The sequence below is a fragment of the Botrytis cinerea genome, chromosome 6 (genome assembly GCF_000143535.2).
Source record: "Botrytis cinerea B05.10 chromosome 6, complete sequence".
Taxonomy (NCBI): Eukaryota; Fungi; Ascomycota; class Leotiomycetes; order Helotiales; family Sclerotiniaceae; genus Botrytis; species Botrytis cinerea.
This window is the reverse complement of record NC_037315.1, coordinates 2,137,383-2,159,684: the sequence shown is the minus strand read 5'-3', so window position 1 is coordinate 2,159,684 and position 22,302 is coordinate 2,137,383. Positions and strand designations below refer to the sequence as shown.

At 44.0% G+C, this 22,302-nt stretch overlaps 7 protein-coding genes across 8 annotated transcripts; 3 read left to right on the top strand and 4 right to left on the bottom strand.

Moving 5' to 3' along the window:
* Window positions 1-137: 137 nt before the first annotated feature.
* On the bottom strand, window positions 138-1,051 carry BCIN_06g06160 (hypothetical protein). Its single transcript, XM_024693657.1, has one exon. The coding sequence runs from the start codon at window positions 832-834 to the stop codon at window positions 313-315; it is 522 nt and encodes a 173-aa protein (XP_024549443.1). The 5' UTR covers window positions 835-1,051; the 3' UTR covers window positions 138-312.
* Window positions 1,052-1,946: 895 nt separating this feature from the next.
* On the bottom strand, window positions 1,947-4,178 carry BCIN_06g06150 (hypothetical protein). 2 transcript variants are annotated; one of them, XM_024693655.1, is made up of 4 exons: window positions 3,884-4,178; window positions 3,043-3,825; window positions 2,595-2,967; window positions 1,947-2,531 (listed from the first exon to the last, which is right to left on the bottom strand). In XM_024693655.1, exons 2-4 carry the CDS (start codon window positions 3,302-3,304, stop codon window positions 2,138-2,140), a joined length of 1,029 nt encoding a protein of 342 aa, XP_024549441.1. In that variant the 5' UTR covers window positions 3,305-3,825; window positions 3,884-4,178; the 3' UTR covers window positions 1,947-2,137. The 2 variants fall into 2 exon arrangements, with proteins under 2 accessions (XP_024549441.1, XP_024549442.1); XM_024693656.1 differs by having other exon boundaries at window positions 3,043-3,822.
* Window positions 4,179-4,276: 98 nt separating this feature from the next.
* Window positions 4,277-9,931, bottom strand: Bcswr1. Its single transcript, XM_001549179.2, has 2 exons — window positions 9,726-9,931; window positions 4,277-9,667 (listed from the first exon to the last, which is right to left on the bottom strand). Exons 1-2 carry the CDS (start codon window positions 9,766-9,768, stop codon window positions 4,887-4,889), a joined length of 4,824 nt encoding a protein of 1,607 aa, XP_001549229.1. The 5' UTR covers window positions 9,769-9,931; the 3' UTR covers window positions 4,277-4,886.
* A 63-nt stretch (window positions 9,932-9,994) lies between these two features.
* On the top strand, window positions 9,995-11,083 carry BCIN_06g06130 (hypothetical protein). The gene is made up of 5 exons (XM_024693654.1): window positions 9,995-10,099; window positions 10,162-10,287; window positions 10,352-10,375; window positions 10,428-10,739; window positions 10,796-11,083. The coding sequence occupies exons 2-5, from the start codon at window positions 10,162-10,164 to the stop codon at window positions 10,820-10,822; spliced, it is 489 nt and encodes a 162-aa protein (XP_024549440.1). The 5' UTR covers window positions 9,995-10,099; the 3' UTR covers window positions 10,823-11,083.
* A 107-nt stretch (window positions 11,084-11,190) lies between these two features.
* BCIN_06g06120 (hypothetical protein) lies at window positions 11,191-13,463 on the top strand. The gene is made up of 5 exons (XM_001549177.2): window positions 11,191-11,417; window positions 11,474-11,678; window positions 11,734-11,789; window positions 11,880-12,083; window positions 12,141-13,463. Exons 1-5 carry the CDS (start codon window positions 11,318-11,320, stop codon window positions 13,112-13,114), a joined length of 1,539 nt encoding a protein of 512 aa, XP_001549227.1. The 5' UTR covers window positions 11,191-11,317; the 3' UTR covers window positions 13,115-13,463.
* Window positions 13,464-14,294: 831 nt separating this feature from the next.
* On the bottom strand, window positions 14,295-16,928 carry BCIN_06g06110 (hypothetical protein). Its single transcript, XM_001549174.2, has 2 exons — window positions 15,849-16,928; window positions 14,295-15,761 (listed from the first exon to the last, which is right to left on the bottom strand). The coding sequence occupies exons 1-2, from the start codon at window positions 16,214-16,216 to the stop codon at window positions 15,590-15,592; spliced, it is 540 nt and encodes a 179-aa protein (XP_001549224.1). The 5' UTR covers window positions 16,217-16,928; the 3' UTR covers window positions 14,295-15,589.
* A 1,880-nt stretch (window positions 16,929-18,808) lies between these two features.
* On the top strand, window positions 18,809-19,819 carry BCIN_06g06100 (hypothetical protein). Its single transcript, XM_024693653.1, has 2 exons — window positions 18,809-19,321; window positions 19,376-19,819. The coding sequence occupies exons 1-2, from the start codon at window positions 19,089-19,091 to the stop codon at window positions 19,476-19,478; spliced, it is 336 nt and encodes a 111-aa protein (XP_024549439.1). The 5' UTR covers window positions 18,809-19,088; the 3' UTR covers window positions 19,479-19,819.
* Window positions 19,820-22,302: the final 2,483 nt, after the last annotated feature.

Sequence of the window (22,302 nt, the reverse complement as noted above, 5' to 3'; positions counted from 1 at the left end):
CAATTCTACATAACATGTTCTCGATTAAATTCTATCATAGGCTCGTGTACACAATCATCTGAATTGACATCTTGGACCGATAGAAATGTTCAAAACAATCTTTATAGTCACCAAATTTCCCATTGGATTTGCGTGTGTGGCGCATCAGTCAATAGTATTTAGCTTCTAGAAATCATTATTTCTACACTATATTACGTCATGTGTGGTCTTGATATTCTTCTATCCTAATTTTCTCTCAACATCAATAAAATCATTTTCTCAATCAAGAGGCTTGCCCTTAAATTTGTCAAGTCGCAACTCAACCTCAACCCCCTACCCAAAACTAGGAGGTAGCACCTCCCCCCTAGTCCTCAAAAGATCGGACACAGGCTGAAACAATTTCCTCTCCCCATTTCCCTCTGCATACTCTTTCATCTCCTCCCATCGCACCCATTCCCAGCCCGCGCACTTCTCCGGCTCCAAATTCCTCGGTCCCTCGCCCTTTCCATCCCACCTCCCCACCATCCAAATCGTCACATAATGTTTCTTTTCCTTCTTTCCCTCCTCTCCCTCCCCCTCCATAACACTATTCGTCGCGGTCAAAAACCGGACATCTTCCCTCTGCAAACATAATCCCGTCTCCTCTTCCACTTCCCGAGTCGCGCATTCTTCAAGCTCCTCCCCAAATTCAAGATGTCCTCCTGGATGCGCCCACTTGCCTGCGCCGTGTGAGCCCAGTCGCTGGCCCATGAGGAAGAGGGGGGATGTAGGGGTTGAGAGGGGATGGGTGGGGTGTAAGAGGAAGATTCCTACGCCGATGCGGGGATGTGGGGGAGCGGGTGTCGGTGTGGACATTTGGGTTGTGTTTTTGTTTTTGTGGCGGGGTGTTTGGGGGATGTTATGAAAGGAAGAGAAAGCGTGAGGAGGAACTAGGGGAAGAGTGGCCTTAAGAAGTGGGCAGGAGGAGATGTGGGTGGAGATGATGAGTCATCGCGAGTCTAAGTTCTTGGAGTGTCACATATATATATCCAATGAAGCTCATCATTAGGATCTGAAAAATCAATATTCATTCAATAGTTCGATTTTACAATATTATCCATGATTTATTTCGTCGATTGCGTATCTAGATGTTTCGCAGCAAGATTGTGATTTTGTGTTATTTAATGTCGATTCTTAATTGCAGTATACGCATCCTGTGTAATAGAAGTAAACGCGACGAATCGTATCCCATCGCATCTCATAAGATTGAAATAATGACCGACTTCCAAACACGATAGAAAAGCGCGAGATCTATCCATCCATCAACAATCTCCCCTCTATTCTTCATCTCCAAACAGGAATATGAACTGAAAATATCTCAAGATAAAATCAGAAGACACAATAAATCCCCTCAGAAACGTAAATGTAATGAATATAATAATAATCCAGAAAATTAGAAATATCTTGTTCGATCTTCTCGCCATAAATAATCATATCAAAAAAACTTGAATGGAATATATATATATATATACATACATACACACATAAGCGAAGGTACCCACCCTCTACTCTACACACATCTACTCTACATATGTCTCTTCCCTCTCCTCCTCTCCAATTCCAATCTCATAAACTAGAACCCTCCCCCTACCTCTGCCCCTCCATCTCCAACCTCCACCCCCCAAAGAACCAAGAACCACTCTACTCAAAAGACCCTCTCAACCCCCCGCATCCCCATCCCCATCCCATCCTCGGGGTGTACCTGGGTAGTAATGGTAGGGGCTAAGAAACGAGATGGAGATGAAGATGGAGTGAAAAAAGAAAGGAAGAAAAGGGAGAGATAGGGTATAGATAGGGAAGAAGAATTAAGTAAAGTAAAGTAAGGTACACAAGATAAGAAGGTGTAAACAGAATTTTCTTCACAATTAAGAGAGTAAGAAAAATTTCATCGCCGAAAATATGTTGAGAAATTGTTACACAATCATATTTATTCATTCGTATCTGTATTTTAGTTTTTCAAATTTTCAATTTTTAATTTTTAATTTTTATTCATGTTATTAATATTCATATTCATTATATTGCAATTCCATTTCAACCAACCAACTTATCATCCAAGAACAACCCCCCTCATAATGCTTCATCAATTCATCAATATACTCTTCCCCAACCCAATCAGCCTCTAAATCTTGACCTCGCAAATATCACTCCACTTAATACCATGGACCCCCCTCGGAATGCCCAACGCGCCCGCCGTCCAAGCCGCCAAACTCATTTCCGTCACCCACGCCAACCCCGTCTTGACCCAACTATCTTTTCTTCCCCACACCATCGCTTCTCCCACCGTCGCGAAGCCATTGAGCACAAAGAACATTCCGATGCGGAAAAGTGCTTTTTCCGTCACCATAGGCGCTAAAGCATAAACATGAAAAGCGGCCATCAGGAAAAAGGCAGCTAAGATTCCCATCGATCGAGCGATTGGGATTGAAACTCCTAATTTTGGGAGATTCTGACGAATGGGGTCGTAGGCGAGAGAAGCGCAAGGAGCGGAAAATACATTGTGCCATGTTTTTGACCTGGGATTGTTAATTTTGTCTTCCTATTTCAGAGTTTCCAAATTTGAAAATCAGATGACTTACCAGAAATCTCCGAGACTCTCTACAGCATACAATCTACCAAAGAGAGCCGGACTACCTTTATACCTCACTAACAACTGAAAGGCTGTCCAGATAATGTAAATACTCAATTGCACTTCAAAAGCCAAAACCAAAGCCCAGTCCTGTGGTAACGCTTGCAAAGCACAGAAAATAGCAACATGAATTGCGAATTGCAAAGGTTCATTAAAAGTCTCCTGGGATCGAGGAACACGAACAAAATTGGGAGTGAAGGATTCATAGCGCATTTCCGTCAGCAGAAGAAGTGCGTGTTTCCATGTCGGCGGATCATTTCTGAGTTGAGGCAGTGAACGGTGTCGGACATATATATCCAAGAGTCTGAGGGTCGCAATTGCAACTAGGCGAAATCAGTATATTGCTGCGTTGTGGGCTTCTTCACGCGATTACGTGAAGGTGGGAGGGAGATACGAACCAGCGAAATTCCTCAACGCAGCGACTGGGCCACACGAAATCGGATTCATCCAACTACTCAACCAAAATGTCACCAAAGACAAAGCCGATAATTTCTTATACTTTCCATACTGCCCCTTGAGCAAGAAGTAAATGGAGAAATAGAAAAGTTCGGTGGGGATAAGAAGGAAAGCAGTAGCTCGAATGGTCTCGTGACCCCATTTCTCGAAAGCTGGAGAAATGGTGGTTGGAATTGGGAAATTGAGAGAGGACGTTGCGTTCATTTTGATCCTTATTCGAGTAGAATGTTGGAGGGACTCGTATATTCCCTTTTCAGGGACAGGGATATATATCGTAGAAGGAGGATGGATGTGTAATTGTGTTGAAGTGCTGAATTCTCGCGATCGTCTTTTTCGTGTCTGTCAGCGTCAAGCAAGGTCGGTGGTCGGTGGTAGGTATTCGATGTCTCAGCCAACGTGCAGAGAAAGTTTGTTGAATTGCGAGACAATGTGATATGATAGTAGTATAATGGAATGATATATATCTTGAAAACTCTGAAGAACCACCAATGGAAAAACAGGAATCTCCAGTTTTGTAGTTGCAGTGAAGTTTATTTACTCGGATTTCAGCTCAATGGATTCAAGCAAGGGAAGTCGGGATGTTCGGATGAGGCTTTCAAGGTTATGGAAGCGGAGGTATCTCCGTGCAACGCATGGCAACCAACGGGAGAACGGAAGGATTGAAGTGCTGGTATACGATTGAGATGATGTATATATGTATATATGTATGTATATATGTATGTCTGCTGGAATATGTGAATGTGAATATGTGTGAGCCATCAAACAAAAAGACTATGAGCTTACCAAGCAACGATTAGATAATCAGACGATGAGTGTACACCAGCAGTACGACTAGACGGCACCACGGCAAACTCATACTCATACTCATACTCATACTCAGACCCATCATCGTTGCGAACCCGAGTATGTGGGATGTAAGATGTGATGATGAATGGGAATGCGTGCATTCATTCCCCTCCCATTGAGCTGCCGGCATTAGTCCGATGAAGAATTCGATGATGGTACGATGGAGAGTACGACGTTGCGTGTGTATCGACCGACATGATTGGATGGCGGGTGCAGAAATCGCCCGAGATCCAGTAAAAGGTAAAAGAGGTGGGAAAAGACGAGAGGTTGGGATCAGAGCGACCTTCCGTTTAAGCGTCTTATATCCGATCCGATAAAGTCATCGCGATCTACATTTGCATTTGCGGCGCACAGACTGATTGACTGGAAGACTTTATTTACATGTCGTCCGAGATATTCAACCGCCATGATATAACATGTCGATTCAGAGGATAGAACGCATCCATGATATATACATATATATATATACATATAAACCATCGAAAACACTACCAGCTATACACACACATCACTCACACACCACGTACTACATATTCGCTCGACTATCATAATTTCAAAGTTGGCCTCTTCTCTATTCCTATCATCTCGAACATGATGAGTACGCTGTATAATTTTACATCCAACACCTAATCCTTTTTATCATCCACTGACCCCTCCTCCCTCCCTCCCTCAAAATGCCAATCCCCTCATGTCAAATCAAAAGGAACCAAAGCTGCGCAATGATAACATCCGCCACTGAAACTCCATCTCATGCATACAATGCCACTGGTACCTAATAAAAAAATATTTCTCTCCATTCCGCTGCAACGCCTTCCTTTTCCTCATATACACATTGAATCCTGTTCTAGTAAAACACGCGCTTATGAATGTGTGGTAAATCAATAAATTACAAAGTAGTTTGTTTACTTTCGTGTGAATCGTTCCCAAGTGAACAGACACCTCATCTTCGTCTATGCCGATCTCGATGGTCTTTGCCCTTCTTGCCCTTCTTCTTGTCCTTTGGCAACTCAATGGGTGCATTTGCTAGTTGAGCAGACATGAATTTCAGCATGTATTCATCCATCCCTTGCACTGGCTGCCCCCAAGCATTAAGCTCATCTTCATCAATCTCCATTAGGTCTTCAGCGGTAGGCGTTCCATCGGCGCCAGGAGTTGGACCGCCTTCTGCAGGAGTTCCCGTTCCACCGGGAGTAGCAGACGTTGTTACGGCATTTTCATCGAAATCGGCTGCATCGGTCTGATCGATTTCTCGTTCGGCAACTCGAGCTGCAGCGACATCTTCACGATCTTCGGCTTGAGCGAAAACACGTCGAACATCTTTGTCATTGTCAGGGCCACCCAAAACTCGATCCATGGCTGCATTGGCTGCTGCATCACCATCCATAAGATCAGATTCTTCCTCTCCAATAACATCTCGTACGTTCATCTTGTTGAAGTAATCCGTGGTAAACTCTCCTTCTTGAATAACGACATCGTCGAGCATACGCTTTTGGTTTGCTTTGCGTAAGATGTTGGCCTCGATAGTATGTTCCGAGACCAGACGGTAAATGTGAACATCTCTTGTTTGTCCGATACGATGGCAACGATCTTGACATTGCTTGTCCATGGCTGGATTCCAATCCAAATCATAGAAGATAACAGTATCCGCACCAGTCAAATTAATTCCTAGACCGCCCGATCGACTGGATAATATAAAAGCAAGAATTCGAGTATCGTTGTTGAAGCGATCCGTGAGAATTTGTCGTTGCTCAATCTTGGTAGCTCCATCAAGTCGTAGGTATTTGTGTCCGTGAATATTCAGAAATTGCTCAAGAATGTCAAGTACCTTTGTCATTTGAGTGAAGATCAGAGCTCGGTGTCCGCCAGCTTGTAGTTTGCGTAATAACTTGTCCAGAGTCTGCAATTTACCGCAGTCATATTGCAAAAGACGCTTGTCCGGAAATTGAATGGATAGTCTCATGCGTGCCTCATGAAATGGATCTGTTTCTCGAGTGGCGATGGTGCTTTGAAAATTACTTACACCCTTGGGTGTGAACATGACTGAGTTCATATCTCGCGCCACTACAGGCGGAGTTACACAAGCAAATTTTTGGATGGTTGTGTGTAAGGCCTGAGATCGTGATGTAAATGTCGGAATCATTGAACGCATAATCGGCGAAGAGTCCTCCAGCCATTCTATCAACTTGGTTCGTCGCTTCGGCTTCGCTTGTAGTGGGCGCTGATCAAGTTGAAGATCTAGACGTTCAATGAGAGAACTACCATAGATAGGTTTCTGCTGTCGTCGAAGTGCATTAAGATATACGCAATGTTGAAGCTCTTCAAATCTTCCCCACCTGGAAGCACTTTCTAAATACACCAGATTGGATTTGACTGTTGAAGGGTCGAGGTTGGTAAATGCATTCTGGGCTCTTGCACGCTGAGCCTCCCTCATTACTTCTAGAGCACGCCGGGCACTGAGTCTGTTGATTTCAGAGGCCAAGATACCAGACAAGGATTCATGCTTCGCAGGCACGAGATTCAAGAAATCCAAGCTAACTCTAGACATAGGCTCCTGACGGAACATTTTTCTACGAACTAGAAGATCCTTAATCTCGAAGTCGGTGATCGCAGATTTTTCCATGGGAAAAGAAGTCATAATGGGTCGATCTAGAAAGAGATCCGGATGATTACAAACCTTTCGCAGTTGCATCAAACAATTGATGATGGAAAGATAATTACCCGATGCAAGGGTATCTCTGGTATCATTTCGACTCAGAAAGCTATCATAGAGCTCACGTTGTCTTTTGGACAAACGGCAAAACTCAACGTGCTCGTACTTTCCGGGCATTTGTTTTTCGACATCTGCTTTCAATCTCCTGAGAAGGTAAGGCCTGAGAACCTTGTGAAGTTTGCTAATGATTGCCTTCGATTCATCATCCATTTGCTCCCTGCCATGCTCCAAGATTTGTTCCGTCGGCTTCTTAAACCAGTCCTGGAATTCTTTCAAATTTGCAAACCCACCAACACCTTGCTCGCTTCCATCCGAGGGCATCAAGAAGTAGAGTAAGGACCATAATTCCGTCAAGTTATTTTGCAAAGGAGTACCGGTTAGTAATAACCGCGCTCGAGTATTGAAATTCAACATAGTTTGCCACCTTTGAGATTGAAAGTTCTTGATGTTGTGGGCTTCATCAAGGATCATGTAGTGCCACTGTCGTCGCTTGAACACTTGCTGATCCTGAATGACAAGTTGGTATGATGTAATGCATACATTCCAAGCATCATCATCCTTCCAGCCAGCACGCTTGCGTTTTCTCTCTTCCTGATTCCCGTAGTAAGTTAGGATTTTGAAACCTGGACACCACTTTTTGAATTCCATTTCCCAGTTGAGCATAACACTAGTGGGTACGATGACAAGATGCGGGCCCCAAACTTGGTGTTCGCAGGCCAAATGAGCTAATAAGGCTATGGTCTGAATTGTTTTCCCCAATCCCATCTCATCTGCTAGAATGCCGTTTGTGTTGTTCGCATAAAGACCAGCAAGCCAATCCAAACCATAGTGTTGATATTCTCTAAGGGTGCCACGTAGGAGGAAGGGAACGGGAGTTTTCAGTCCGTTTGAAGGTTGTGGAGTTGCGCTCTGTGTGTTGCGGCGACTACTTTGATGAAGATCCACAGATGATGCCGAATCCACCTCTGAGGGCTTAGTTTCGGTTGTTCTTGGAGTAGGCTGGCTGCTTCGATCGGGACTCATCGCTGGGACCTCTTCTGGTTGAGTTGCAGATAACAATTCATTTACCTTGCTAGGTGAATCATGGTGCTCACTTGTGGACAGTTCTTCGATTAGAGGTGACTTTTTGGATGTTCCATTCATTAAAGGCGGTATAGATTCTCCATTGGACATGGGGGGAACTTCACTATCCTCGGTATCTAAGTCCATTGCGTCGTCTGCTACGACTGGAGTTGAGTCTTCTTCCATATCTTCCACCACTTCTGCAACTGGCCCCAACTCAGCTTGCCTCGTTTCAAGATCTTTGATATCGGAAGGTAAAAGAAATCCAAGAAGATCAGCACGGCTCCCTTCATCCACGTCATTGTCCTCTTCCTCATCGCTGTCCTCCTCTTCGTCGCTAGAATCTGTGTCATCATCCATGTCTATAGAAGGATCGCTTTCCATGTCTTCATCTTCGCTGCCGTTTCCAGGCATTTCTTTGTCATCGCTGGCTGGCACAATATCTGGTAGGGCGGCGTATTTTTCGCGCAGTTCATCAACAGTAAGTTGCTCATCCTCGTGTTTGATATTCTCTTCGTCAGCCTCCGATTCCGAAGAGGACATATTATCTTCATCGTCACTAGGGTCAGAATCGACATTATCGACATTATCAGAATCATCATTTGCATCCTCATCTTCATCATCGTCATCTTCAGTGTCTTCTTCCGAATCCTGTTGCGCTCTGCGAGCCTGAAGCTTTTGTGTAGAAATATCCACAGCTTCGTTGAGGGCTTTTCGTACCCGAGCCTGTTCCTGTGCCTCCCATTCGACTAGGCGCCGCCGATTGACCTCTGCTTTAACATTTTCCCAGGTACCCAAGAGACTCTTAAGCACGCTTTTATAACGCAATTCAGACGCCCTTCTTTCCTCCGCCTCCAGTTGTTCATGAGACTTTGGCTGTCGCCGGGTCCATTCATCTCTGCATGCCTCGGCGAGTTGTTTCGCGAGCCTTAGATGTTCTTTTTGTTCCCTGATCATGAGCATCCTGAAATGGAGGGCAGCTCTTACAAGATGATCTTGGTGGGCATACTGTGGCGGCATGGGCTCTTGTTTCTCAGGACGATTTAATGAAGTCCCCAAAACACCACGTTCCACCGCATCTTCAAGCTGTATGATTGTATGGGCCTCTTTTCTGGCATCTTCCTCGGTGAAAATTACCGCATCTTCGGCGCTGTACAACCCACCTGCTTCCACTGGGATATTTTGCCCCTGCTCCCAGAACTCATCGAAAGACCCAAATTTTGGCGGCACCGGAAGCGACCTTGGATGTACCACAGGGACGGATGCTGGCTTGACTCGAAGTCTAATTTTTGTTGGTGTAGATTTTGGGGTCTGTTCTGCCATACTCTCTGCTTCTATTGCTGGCGATGAATTCGTAAAGTCATTCTGAATAACCTCAGAAGCTCGACCCGATCGGCGCAACCTCGAATTTGAAGGCGTTGACTGTGATTCTCTAGTAATCGTAGATTTTTTGTTGCTAGAGCGTATTTGTGTTGAACTCAGCTCCGAAGGTATGGATTTTCGATGCGAGCGCTTTGGCGATGTTGATAATTTGACTGGGGATTTCAATGCATTTTGGCTGGTAGACTTCTTAGAAGTTTGGGAGGTTCCGGGTGTGGATGCATCTCGATTTGAAGATGAGTGAATGCCATTCGCATTTCCTTGTTTACTTCTCGAGGTGACAGCCTTTTGCGCCGCGCCCCGCGTTGTCCTCTTCTCGGATGGAGGTTGTAGCTCCAATGGTATCTGATTCACACGGCCTGATTTACGTTTCCCATCGACAGTAAAAGAGGTTGGACCTTCTGCTAAGACTTTCTTCCAGGGAGGCGATTCGGGTTTGCGCTTCAGTATAGTCTTTGTCTCGCTGCTGAGTCGTCGCCTCTTGCTCGGGGGTGCTTCTCCATCTCCATTTTCAATCGCATGTCCATTCGCTTTAGGGGTTTGTAGCACATCTTCAATTGGAGGTATATCTGATATTAAAAATGTTAATTTTAAGTTGTTGGGGATATTTTCAAATATTGCCCTTACCAAAGATTTTTTCACTCTCGGGAGCTTCTGACGCGGTTGTCATACTTTTTACGAGAGGGGAGGCTAGACACTACCTTGAACTTCATGAACTTTTCATTTGAAATCGTAAAACTACTTCGTAAGGTTCCGTACATCATAAGGATCCTTCACATAAAATTTGAGCATGCCCAGATGCTTTTATCGTTCGCTGTACAAAAATTACGTGCTGAAGAAGGAAGTACGAAGAAAATACACCTTCTTCGCGTCGAGATTCCGCCCAACTGCCACTAGTTTAACGTTTAACCGAACGAGTAACATCCGGTCGACCTCTGATTACAAGTGACAAGAGACGACCTTTAAAATCAGTTGCGATTAACTGCGGAGGCTCATTCAAGGTACGCCATATACAACTTACCCCAACTATTTCAATCTCGTTTTATTGATTAACAACTCGCAGATGTTCTCCCGACGAATTGCGGCAGCGCGACCACTGCGAACTTCTATTATCCCACGTCAAACAACCCTCATATCACAAAGATGTGCCAGTCAGGCAGCTGCCCCCAGCGGCCCAGTTCTACCATTGGTCAGTCTGCTTGATTGCAGTTATTCGTGTCGGAGGAAACATAGACTGACAAAGTAGGCTGAAGACCGATATTGAAGATCCCGGCATGGTTAGTGTAGTTCGACCTCGATTTCTGAAATGGATACTAATGCAGCATGAAGAACGGAGGATATATCAACCCACCCAGAGTCAAGCGTCAATTCCGTGACCCCAATGCCGACTGGTGGGATAAGCAAGAGCGAAGAAATTACGGAGAGCCAGTTCATGAGGATAACGACATTTTGGGAATATTTTCACCAGAAGAATACACACATCAAAAGGTTGGAACTGCTGGATTTCAATTTGGTCTTTTTATTTTATCTGTATTGGGACTCTGCACAGTTGTGGGCATGATGTACCCAGATAAGCAATCGGCCCCAAGAGAATTTGAGGGTGGACTTGAGAGAGAATTGGGTGGCCCAACTGCAGTCAGGGTAAGTTACGGTATTTGCGAGTTCCACGAGTTGCTTTATACTGACGCGAAGAACAGGCCAGAGCTGCGGGAGACCCATTGTGAAGAAAGGCGGCTATGTACATATGAATATCAATTTGAGCAAGTTCTGAGGGACATTCATTGTGGAGCACCATATGATTTCAAACTTTCATCAACTTTGACCCTTTCCCATAGAAGTTGCGATCATGGCAATTAGTGCCTTTCCCACAGAAATTTGAAATGTCGTAGTAAAGTTTCCCTCAGGTGAGGGTGTGGGATGTTATATCCAACTTGATATAATCTAGTGGCCATGTTAAACAGGTGGGTAAGAATCACCAGTATTCAGGTCGTTCCTTCTCAACCAACTCAACGCGCTGTTCTTGCCAAATCATCGTTTCTCTAGCCATATCTCTTACCTGGATAAAGCTTGCATGATTTTTGCTCTATCCCCAGATCTAAGATTTTATCACTGCTGCCTTTCTTTCTCTTTCTTTCAAGATTTGCTTCAACACTTGCTTGTGGTTATGCCATAGCCTATCAGCTTATAATCGAATTCTTAGTGATTAAAAGCCATTTACAATGCGTTATCAGAATTGGGATGTTCTCATGTTTCCACATGAACTATGCAAGATCCCATTGCAAGAGTTCAAGACTTCCTGTCAAGTTGTTCAGGACCCCGGTATGTACTTGCTTCCAAATTAAATGCCAGTGTATTCCAAACTAATGTCATCGCAGAAGTCCATTACTCGCAGACCACTGCTCTACTGATCCCTACGGTTACTTGTTTCATTCCAAGCTTACCTGCTGGAGAGTCCTTCCGAATTTCTATCCACTCTTGGCAAAATCCCGAAGCCAGCCGCTATGTACATCATATAAGCAGCAGACATGCGGAACGTGTTATGTTTGAAGCTCGTGTATTTGTCGATGGACAGATTGCTGGGTAGGCCTCAAAAATTTGTCGCAGGCAAGTAGTAGATGTATTGACTAGTCTTAAGTACCAAACTCTTTCATCGAAACGGCCCGTGGCCAACAGTTCTCGAAACTAGTGTTGGTAATTAAATCATTCTTCTTTTTCACCTGCACCGAGTATATGCTTGGCTATTGGAATGACCGAGAGCCAGCATCGCCTAACAACCTATAGAGTTCGATAAACAGGGAGATTGCAAAAAACTCGAGTTTCCTGCCTTTCATCGAGAACTTCTATCGCAAAGTTATTGGAACCCCGGAGACGACCTTGGACGTGTAAAGGTAGTGGTATCGGAAGGTATTCCAAGAGACAATATTTCTATGCCTTTCGAGCGTATGAAGAACTTAGTGGCTTTCTCGTTTCAGCATGCTCCATTAGGTACATCTATTTATTGTTATTTCTATTGTGATAGATTATCATCCTAACAACTATTAGACGTTTTGGAAGCCTCTTCGATTGCATGGCCAAATGCGGCCATGTGGCGCCAGGTGGCTCTTGTTGCACCTCTCTACAATCAACATCCATCGCCGAAACAGGTTGAAGAAGATGACGAGGCTCATGCCCATTCTCCACGAAAGTCACAAAACATTGGTTTCTTGTCTTCGCAGTCAAACTCTATGCCACCACCACCGGCACCATTCTCAAAACCTCCAAACTTCGACCCATTCACTTCTGATCCAACACGTCCTGCCTTTGCAGGCTGGCGTCGTCAAGGGGTCTCGACCGATACTTCTATGCCAGATCTTTCAATCGATTCTAGTGTACAGACAGGTAGTATTCGAAACGTATCAGATCCTATGATAATCGAGAAGGCATCTCGAAACAATGATATGCAGAGTACGGGCGCATATGAATCGCTCTGTGAAGCATTATTGCCCCCTGTACCTGTTAATACACCACAGAATGGATCTGAATTGACCTCAGCAAACACAATGTCACTTCGACAGTCGTCTTTGCAAAGAGGTACTAGCAGAGTAGGCCCCGTCGATCGTGTACCAATACCACGTGCAATCGGTGCACTGGATGCACCCGAAGGACTAGTATCTCAAATTGAAGAGGCTCGACTCCGTGACACCAGAAGATTGGATTCTTCTTCGCAGAGTTGCGCCAACAAGGAGAACGAAAATCTAAGTCCAGCAGCCTTATCGGAAATCACTGGCCCTAACAATCAGCGAACTGCAAGTGATGGTTCCACTAGAAGGACTTCCAATCTTTTTACATCCACCAATGCAATTGGCACTAAAAGACAAAGGAACGTTACCCCTGCATCCTCAAAGGCCATTGACGATGAGGATGAGCCAAGGTCCTCTCCCTCGTTGAGAAAGGCCTCGAGGCAATCGAATGCCAGTGGGAATGGGAGGGGAAAGGATATTGAAAGAAGAGTTTTAAGTAACGTTGATAATGCTTAAGGAGAGAAGCAAACCATGAGGAGGATGTGGAACATGAGGTGTAGTCCAGAGTTCGAGTTTCTGTTATATTTGATGGAGAAACCTAGGAGACTTGGGCATAGGTGGACTAAGTATTGCTCGCTATTCATTTGGGTTTGGTTTTGTCAATCATGGTATGAGATTCCAATGCGTTCATTTCTTGTCATGCAAATTATTGCTATCATTGTTGATATCGTTGTTATTGTTTTTGTCTGTTTGTTGTTATTTTCTTTTCAAGGGAGGGCGCGAACTTGTTTGTTCGGTTGATTCAATTACTCGAGGGAAAGCAGGAATGGCAGTATATCCGGTAATAATGAGTAAATTTTTAACATTATTGGAAAGCCTTTAGAGTGACATGAGGTTATCGTGTTGTGTTATTCTATGAGGATAAAAGTGACGGCACATATAAGCTGTTGCATACTATTAAGAAAAATGGTAGCAGGTGAGGATGTGTTTAATTATGTGAGAAATTTATTGGGAAAGGTAAGGCTATATGAACTGGCTAAATGAAAGATAGAAGAAACATGGCGTGAAGAAATTGTATGGGAATTGGACATGGAAGAGGACACGAGAAGAGGCTATAAAGAGAGAGAGAGAGGCGGTTAGTTCAAGAAGGGGAAGTGAGTATGAGGAAGAGATTGGAAATTGGAGGTTGGAGATTGGAGATTAGGAAGGAGGTTAAAAATTGGGTATTCGGAAGGAGATAAAATAGAGAATAAACTTTGGACGGTAGCGGGCTGTGATTTTGAACATCATGGTCACCGCTTCAAATGTCTAGTATATTTATATATATTATGTGCGTGTGCGTGTGCGTGTGTGCATGTGTGCGTCTGTGCGTGTGTGATATCAACAAGTGAGCATTCATAGACAGACAGCTACATCTTACCCGTTCTAGGACAACTTGTCTAATCTCTTCTAACTTTGGTCGAAAATGAGGAAATCCGAATGAGGTGTCGTGCTTGTATGTGTACATGAGATTTGAAGACATTCATTTCCCTTCGTGGCAAGTTGGCTTATCTCGCTGGCGAAAAGAAAGCAGATCTAGTCGGACGGGCGTGCGTGCGTGCGTGCGGATATCTTGTTGGGTGGTGAGTGGTGAGTGGTGAGTGGTGGGTGATGGGTGGTGGGTGATGGGTTCATGTCACGAAGGGGCATCTTCATCTGGTACGCATTCAGATGATAGCTATCTCATTATCATACATCATTCTCTACTCATTTCAGAAACAACGCAATCCGGTGTCATACTCATCTCCCATCGAAGTCAGACCCAAACATCACACCTTGTATTCTACAGCCCAGTTGCATTAAACCATAAATTTGTATTGTTGTGTTGTATTGTACCGCATCTATAATACACACTTTCTCTTCCCTCTCTGCTCCTCCTCCAGCAACCACCTTCCGAGACCCTTTCCCAACCCCCATCCATTCCATTTACTCCCCAAAACATGATTGCACCCCCTATCCCCACTGGTCACTCATGAATAACAATATGACTGTTCTTCAAACCAGTTCTGTTTCTTTTGTCTCCTTCGCCACCCCCCGAGTTTCAATCGTTCCATCCTATACATTCCAGTCTAACGTTTACTCCGAGGGCATGGTGTGGTATCGTGCTATACAGCGACTTGACCCACTGAACCAGAGACAAGCATTGCGGATTTTGCTTTCCCGTAAAAAGTATGCGTGATTTGTATGTGTTCGTCGAATTGAGGATACCAAATGAGGAACGAAAGAATTTGAATTCAAAAAAGAAATTAAACGCCTGTCGCTGATGATAAATGATGAAAGTGATGCCAGAGCCAGTTCCAAATGCAATGTCATCATAGAAGCCAAAAAGAAAAATCACAAATGCCAAGCCATGCCAATAATGCCATGATGGAGCCTACCCCCCATTGCCAAAACGAAAGCAAGTGCCCAAACCGAGTAATCAAAAAAGGGGGTTCTGAGATAAAGCTCCCAGAATGTTCGATGAATTAGATTGAACCAGAAAACCCAAGCCGAAAAGTACGCCGTTATAATGCCTCCTCATCTTCGTCCCCTTCTGAGTCGCTTGATCGTCGTCGTTGCAGCAGATATTTGATGCCGGTGTTGATGTACAGCCAGCTGTGTTATTTAAGATGAGACTTATAAATTTGTGTGGAGACCAGGAAATAAGAGGATGATGTCGTAAAGTAGTATGGTGGAAGTGGTGATCTTTCTTGTGATCTCTTTGCAAGCTCTTTGCAATGATCACTATCGAGAAAAATCATGAGTCGTTAATGAAAGCGGGATGTGTGTGATCGTATGTATTTGAGGGGTATCAATATGTGGTTCGCCTTTTTCCTGGTCCCGCGCATCATGTCATACCTCTCGGTCCTCTTTGGTATGTTTGTTCTTTTTTCGACCTGACCAGCCTTGATGCCGCGATGCCTTCCGTTTTCGACATACCTCCTCTACTTCCTTGGTTTCCACGGCTAGTGGCTATTTCTTTCGGCCTCCAGCACCAGTAGATGTAATCTTAGACGTGGACATTAAGTCTCCGATGTACTTCTGCAAGAATTTGTTGTTGTTATCGAGTTTATCGTGCTCCTCCTTGACAGCTTCGATTCGATTGAATATTTCGAGGAGAGATTGTTGAAGGAGTTTCGCGTGTCTTTATGGGAAGTACCGAGTTAGTATTGTTTGATGTTGCGTATCGACTGTGATTAGGTGTCATGGGATAGTAGGGAGGATAACATACTCGTTGAGTTGCGCTCTGGCATCTTGACTCATCTTCTCCAAATCCTCACTGTTCCTCCTTGGACTCATGGCTCTTGCATCATCCTCGTCGAAGACCTCGTCCCCTTCTTTTAATTCCACGCGCGGATGTTCGCGCGGTACTATTATAGTACCGCTAGACTTTCTAGTACCAAGCTTTGGCCTCTTGATTGATGGTGTACGACTAGCAGACGTGTTTGCTGGCGTGCTTCCTCCATTTGCATCTGATGAAGAGGTGCTCGATGAATCGTTTGTTAATGGAGAGTCGGCCAGTGATGGATTGGCGGTGCTGGGTTCCAAGGAGGAGGTTGGCGGGATGGCGGGAACCGTTGCTTCAGTTGGTGAAGCCATGATTAAAGGGAGTCGTGAGGTGTGAGCTGGTTGCTCGACTAGGCTGAGATGTACAGCTTTGAGCAGGATATAAGGTTTCTTGCCAACAACTTCTTAAACCAAGATGGATGTCTTACAGGCAGACCTGAGGCGGTGTTGTATGGTGATGGGATGGCGTTGCCAAAGAGAAAGCGATGGGCAGTGGCTTGGAGTGAATGTTCGTGATTGGATTCGAAGAGATGGTGATGGTGGTAGTAGTAGTGGTGGTGGTGGTGGTAGCAGGAGCAGCAGTAGCAGGAGCAGGAGCAGTAGTAGTAGCAGTAGTAGTAGTACAAAAATATAATAATGGGGTATCTTTTGCTGTAGAAGAGAAATCGAATAAAATTGAAACTTTTTGATAGGAGTTGGATTGTTTTTTCCGTCTTCTTCTTTTCTTTTAGGATGAAAGCTCAGAAGAGCTACGAGCAAAAATAATTTGCATCGAATCTCTTCTTCTTTTTAATGTTTGGTCAAAAGGAATCTTTCTTCTCTTTCTCCCTCTTTTTTTTCTTTCCGAAAGAGAGATTTTTTGGTGGAAAACAGTGGGAAAAGGTGTGTGGTGTAATGTGTGGTAGGTTATGGTTGGGAAGGTTCGAGTATATTGGGGTTACTTTTAGTGTTGTGTAGTGTATCCATTCAAAAAATCCGCCGTGACACCAAAAGATTTGCCAGCCCAGTGTAGTAATAGAGTATCGGTATCCTTTGACTGTCACTAACTTGGTTCAGGGAAATAAATATAAAAGGACGACGAGGACAGGATAAATGCGGAAGGGCTAAGACTAAAGGGGATACAACTTCGAGAGGAGGTGTATCGATCCGGAAATGAACAACTTTCATCTATTCAAGTCGAGATGTGGTTGGATGGCATAACATGGACTATTTCGACGGGCAGCCTGAGAGGATGGGTTCACGTAGGTATGGATGCTTGAACAAGTCATGGAAGTAGATGTATATCAAACGGTGCGTGATGAGGTTTTTGGGTATCTAGATGATCTCTTCTTCGTTTCACATAGGAGGTGTGTCGTCGATATTAGAACATGTACCGGTACTTGAAACTACTTGCTGCTACTACATGATGGAACAACTTGAATCAGCAGAAGAGATATAGATCCTAAACAATGCAAAGGTTAGACGTCCTTGTGTAGCATGCACAAAGCTAATTCAAGTGAGGTCGTAATGAAGGGGCAGCGTCGAGTAACGGATCCCCAGTCATATCACTCTCACAATTCTTATTACTCCCGCACAGTACGTACTCAAGTATATCCTTACACTTTCCATATTGAGAAAATAGATAGATGGCACAGCAAAGATTCACATTCTTAATCATCCTTCGAGTTACAGTTCCTTCAATGATGAATTAGATTCTCTTTTTCAGCGAACTCTGCTGGAGATGGGACATTTAGTAGTGAGTAGGGAGAGTGTTGATGGCATATACACTATATGTACATGTGTCTATTCATCTAATACACTTTATTCATTCGTCTTCCTGACAGATTCACACATTCAATAGAAAGAAGTAAAAAAGTACTTAAACCGAGGGGGCGGCGGGCAGCAGCGTCCCTCTACTTTTCTCCCCTCCCAGCTTTTTTCAACCTACCATGCCCGGTGTCTCTCCCTAGCTTGGCTCCCATGCTCTCTTTTTGCAAGTTGTAGTGGACCCTGATAAAGCCGTCAAGCACTAGGATACGTCGCTGCAGATCTTAACACCTGTGATTATGTGACGCTATACTTTTCTGGTAGATTCCGAAGTGCCAATTATGCCACAACAAATTATGCTTGATCCACCCCTGACCGAGAATGATCCCGGACCTCTTAACACAACGGTCAGAACCTTACTTTTTGAAAAGAGAGAGGGAGAGTGAGAGTGCGCGCGTGTGCATGTGTGTGCGTGTGCGTGTTGAAGGGAACTCCGAATCGTTGGTTGTGACTTAGAAACCCTATCTATTGTTTAATCAAAAGGAGCAAATTTTAGGTGGAGTAGAGAGACGTAGCACAATACGGCACCATCGGTAGGTGATTATTGATCGGATTATTAAATCATCATGGTTAGCGGTTGTGAGTGACACTACAGCATTTCCATTATATGAAAGTAATTTGAAACTACAGCGATGGGAATGAAGTGTATTGAGGGAAGTGTTGATGTGTTCAAAACGTGCGTGTTACTCAAGGAACAGCATTTCCACCTACGGAGTGTCACCAATGATCACACTTGAATATAAAATAGCGTACATGTCTGAGTATCCACCCCATCATGCAAAGCAAAGAGGAAAATGCAATGGAAGGATCGTTTAGACGTTCCTAGGTAGATGCAACGTGCCGTAACGCCGTCGTCCGCTTCCTGTATGCAAGAGTCAAAGGGCTTCCTTAATTGTGATATCCAGATAGTCGGGTTAAGGATTCATGGATGAAAGGGCTCAAAAAATCTCTTTGTCGATGCAAATTTTGAGTGTCTTCCCAAAAGAGTTGAGTGGGGGTCAGGTTAAATTGGGTTATCCCTTCATGGGTTGGATTTTATTGTGGGTGTCCTGTTTCCTTTTCAGTGGACTCTGAGCATGCACAGGTGAAGAGTACTTCGGTACTTGATTGTAATTTGCTCGCTCGTCTCGGTGAGTTCGACGATTTATTAGTCAAGAGTTCAGTGTTCACGCGTGGTCAACTGTGTGTCACTGTCAGACTCTGACTTTGTCAAGCTGCTGGGAAGGAGAAGGGAGCATTTCCCAGTGTTATATTGGATGTGCTAGTACACAATCGCAAGGCCAGGAAGAAATACGATGGAAACGCCGTGCATCATGTCACCAGCATTACGATGAATCAATGAGACTCACGCTGCACGCACATACGGAGAGATGGAGAGATGGAGAGATCGGATAGAGTAGGATGTTGCGAGACCCAATGCAGAGAACAAAACAAGAAGAGCTTCGTAAAGGAATTATGGATTTATGGAGAGCCTGACAACGTTTATATGCACTTAGGTCAAGTGAAGTTAGCTGTCGACATTTTGGATGATATTTTTCAGTTCTTCCTTACTTGTTCTTCGTATGCGGGCGTCACTGAGGGAGGACCTAGTCAAATTGATTATTTTAGTCGGTAGGCATAACTATTTATGAATGGTCGAGCAGCTTCAAACTGACATCGGAGTAGTTTTACCAAATCAACATTGCATCTTGCAAGAACGTATTTATTGATAATAGCCTCTTCAAGATCTACCAATACAAATCACACCACAATCCTACTCGGCTTATAACTTGCAAGACGATCCTATTCATTCTGAGGCTATCTTGAACATCATGGCCATTTCACACTTAAAACTGCTGTCCGTCATCTAACATACCTAGCATTTCCAGCAGATTTAAATCCTTGACCCCTTCTCCTGCTTTCGATTCTCCTCTCTTTTCTATGGGATCCTATACATAATTGTACGAAAATGTGTTTGTGTACGAGTACCCCTGAACTAAAAATCTCAAATCTGCCCAAAAAGGTTTCAATACAACAATACACTTTTTCAACGGTAGGTCAAGAAACTTAGAAACACAGAACTTGCAAAAGAGGACCCACGTCGTCATGATGTAATTACGCACGGGATCAATCAAAGCCACTTAACTCCCACAAGCATTAAGCATCGAAACATCAAAGGTGTTCAAGCATTTCTTGATCGAAGCACTCAACTCAAGAAGATCGACTGCCTTTTTTGCCCCTTATAGATGTAGCGAGTAATAGAGGAGGTATACAAATAAGGTAGACGGGACCGCTAATCTCTTGAAGCGCCGGGATTTTGAATTGGTACGGGTCCAACGACATGACTGGTAGGTGCCGTACGTACCGATATAAGAATCCCTACGTATCCTTCGAAAAAGCTGCTTGCGAGCCACAAGTATCGTGAGATTTTCCCCGCTCATCATAATTTCCATTTACAGCAGCACATTAAGACGTTGGAAGATCAGATCAGCAAACTAAGAATACAAATCATGAAACTGTTTCCGATGCCGAGCGTTTATGACTCCTCGGGAGTAGAAAGAAGCGCTTCAATCCTTCTGTTCAGGTTTCATATCAAATTCTAATCAGATCGTCTCTTCAAAGCGTCAAAAGTTCAACACTCAAGGAGAGCCATGCAGATTTCAATTCCTAACATATGACAAGTTGACTCGGGTTCGCTGTCAGTTGTTAACCCCTCCTCGAACATTATTCCAAACCTCGGAACACACGCTATCCAAGCTCACTGCTCATCAAACAAATTCTGTGTTCCCATGATGTTCCGTCTTTCTCACGTTGTCGATCCCATGGAAATAATTCCCTGCAAAATATTCTCGACGATTTCAAACAAATTACTAAATGCAGAGGACCCTGAAAACAACCCCTGGCTCTACTATCCTTTCAAGACAGTATAAAGTAGTGATAAACCTTATACCATCCTATTAAGGCTATTATGAGTATGATGACAGCAGTGGTGCAGCGATGATGATGTTGAACATGTTGATCTTTTTTCTCTGCCTTTGGTGCCTTGGCCTACAGGATCAGGGTTACAAGTTAACAAGTAAAAGCTTATTGTAGTGAGGCATCTTGATTCTTGACTTAGTGACAAGATCACGTACGAGTATTGCCACAACATAGTCGTCGCGTTCTCTCGTGGTTCAAGGCCTACAATTTCGTATCGCCAGCACAGCCTTGTGATTCATCATTTGGATTGTCAAACCCGAGGAGATTCAGCCGCATCGAGGAGATCCGTCAGCGAAATCGCCTCTTGCACAAACCAGAATATCCCAGAATGTCCATTTATTATGATTCACGAATGAGATTGTGAGAGGCTTAGGCGAACCACAGCATCGGCCATTTTTCGGAGTGGGTGGTCCGACAATTGTCGGTCATATGTACTCCCTATATTATTGTCCCAAGATTTCATGATTTTACTTTCACTAAAATACGGACTGTGAACTGCGATTGATCCTTGAAGTAGCAAAAAAGCACAAACCACCAAACCGTCAAAGTGAGCACCACGGGATGGATCAACAAGAGAATAAACAATAATCAACATAGCGGTGAGGTGCGAGAGCTTGGAAAATCATTTGCTGAAAATCTTTGTAACTGTTGAACCATAAGAAAGATCAGCTCCTTGCTATCATCTGTGCAGAGCGGCACTTTCTCTGCTTTATCTTCGTGAGTGGAAAATAGCATAAGCCGTACGTCGGATTTGATGCACAGTATTCCCCGGATACACACATGGTCGGAGGTCATGGGTCAATGGAGGGGACATTCAAGATTCAAGAATGTGTAGTCAGAGTGTCGTGAAAGTTCCCCACTGGTATCTATCCTTCTACTCTTTGTGAGATTCTTGATAACCATCTGACTGCATTATTCGCTATTCTCCTAATCGTCGCTTCCCAAACACTCAAAATCGTAAGCGGATTAGCGAATGTGGATGAAGGGGCTGAGAGCTTTGTTTGTTCACACGACCTCTTCTTTCCGTCCAACTTTTGAGGCTGAAAATTGATTTGCCCAATATCGGTATTGACAGCCTATTGTTACCTTTCATACAAAGGAGATTTGATCAGATGGAATTATTACTTCATTTGCTTGTACGCACTTGAATAAGTTAAGGAACGGCAGCGCAATCACACAGTTCTCACGCAGGTGCGCAAGGCGGCTATGTGGTACAGCATGAATATTTAGAAGACTGAACAGGCATACCACGTGGAAATGACGATTTGGCTATATTTGTTATGTAACGTTCAGCGTAGGTGGCGGAAGGACCCTGAATTTTTGGTGTCGGATTGTCGAGGATGAGTAGGAGGTTTGAGATGATCAATTAGTTATTGCATTTTGGTGATTTGATGAACATCTCTATATCAAACTTGAGGATTTGATAAATAAACTTGCCACACGATGGAATGTGCAAGAAACAAAGGCTTGAGAAGCTGTCTGATTGGTCGAATTTGAACTAAAAAAACCAAGAAAAATTGTGGTGTTCTAATGCCTGAAATTGATATCAGGGCAATCAGATGCAGTACATGTCGGATTCGGTATGCAATTCCTATTATTGAACGTGCTTGCCTTCCAAACTTCTACGATCCTTC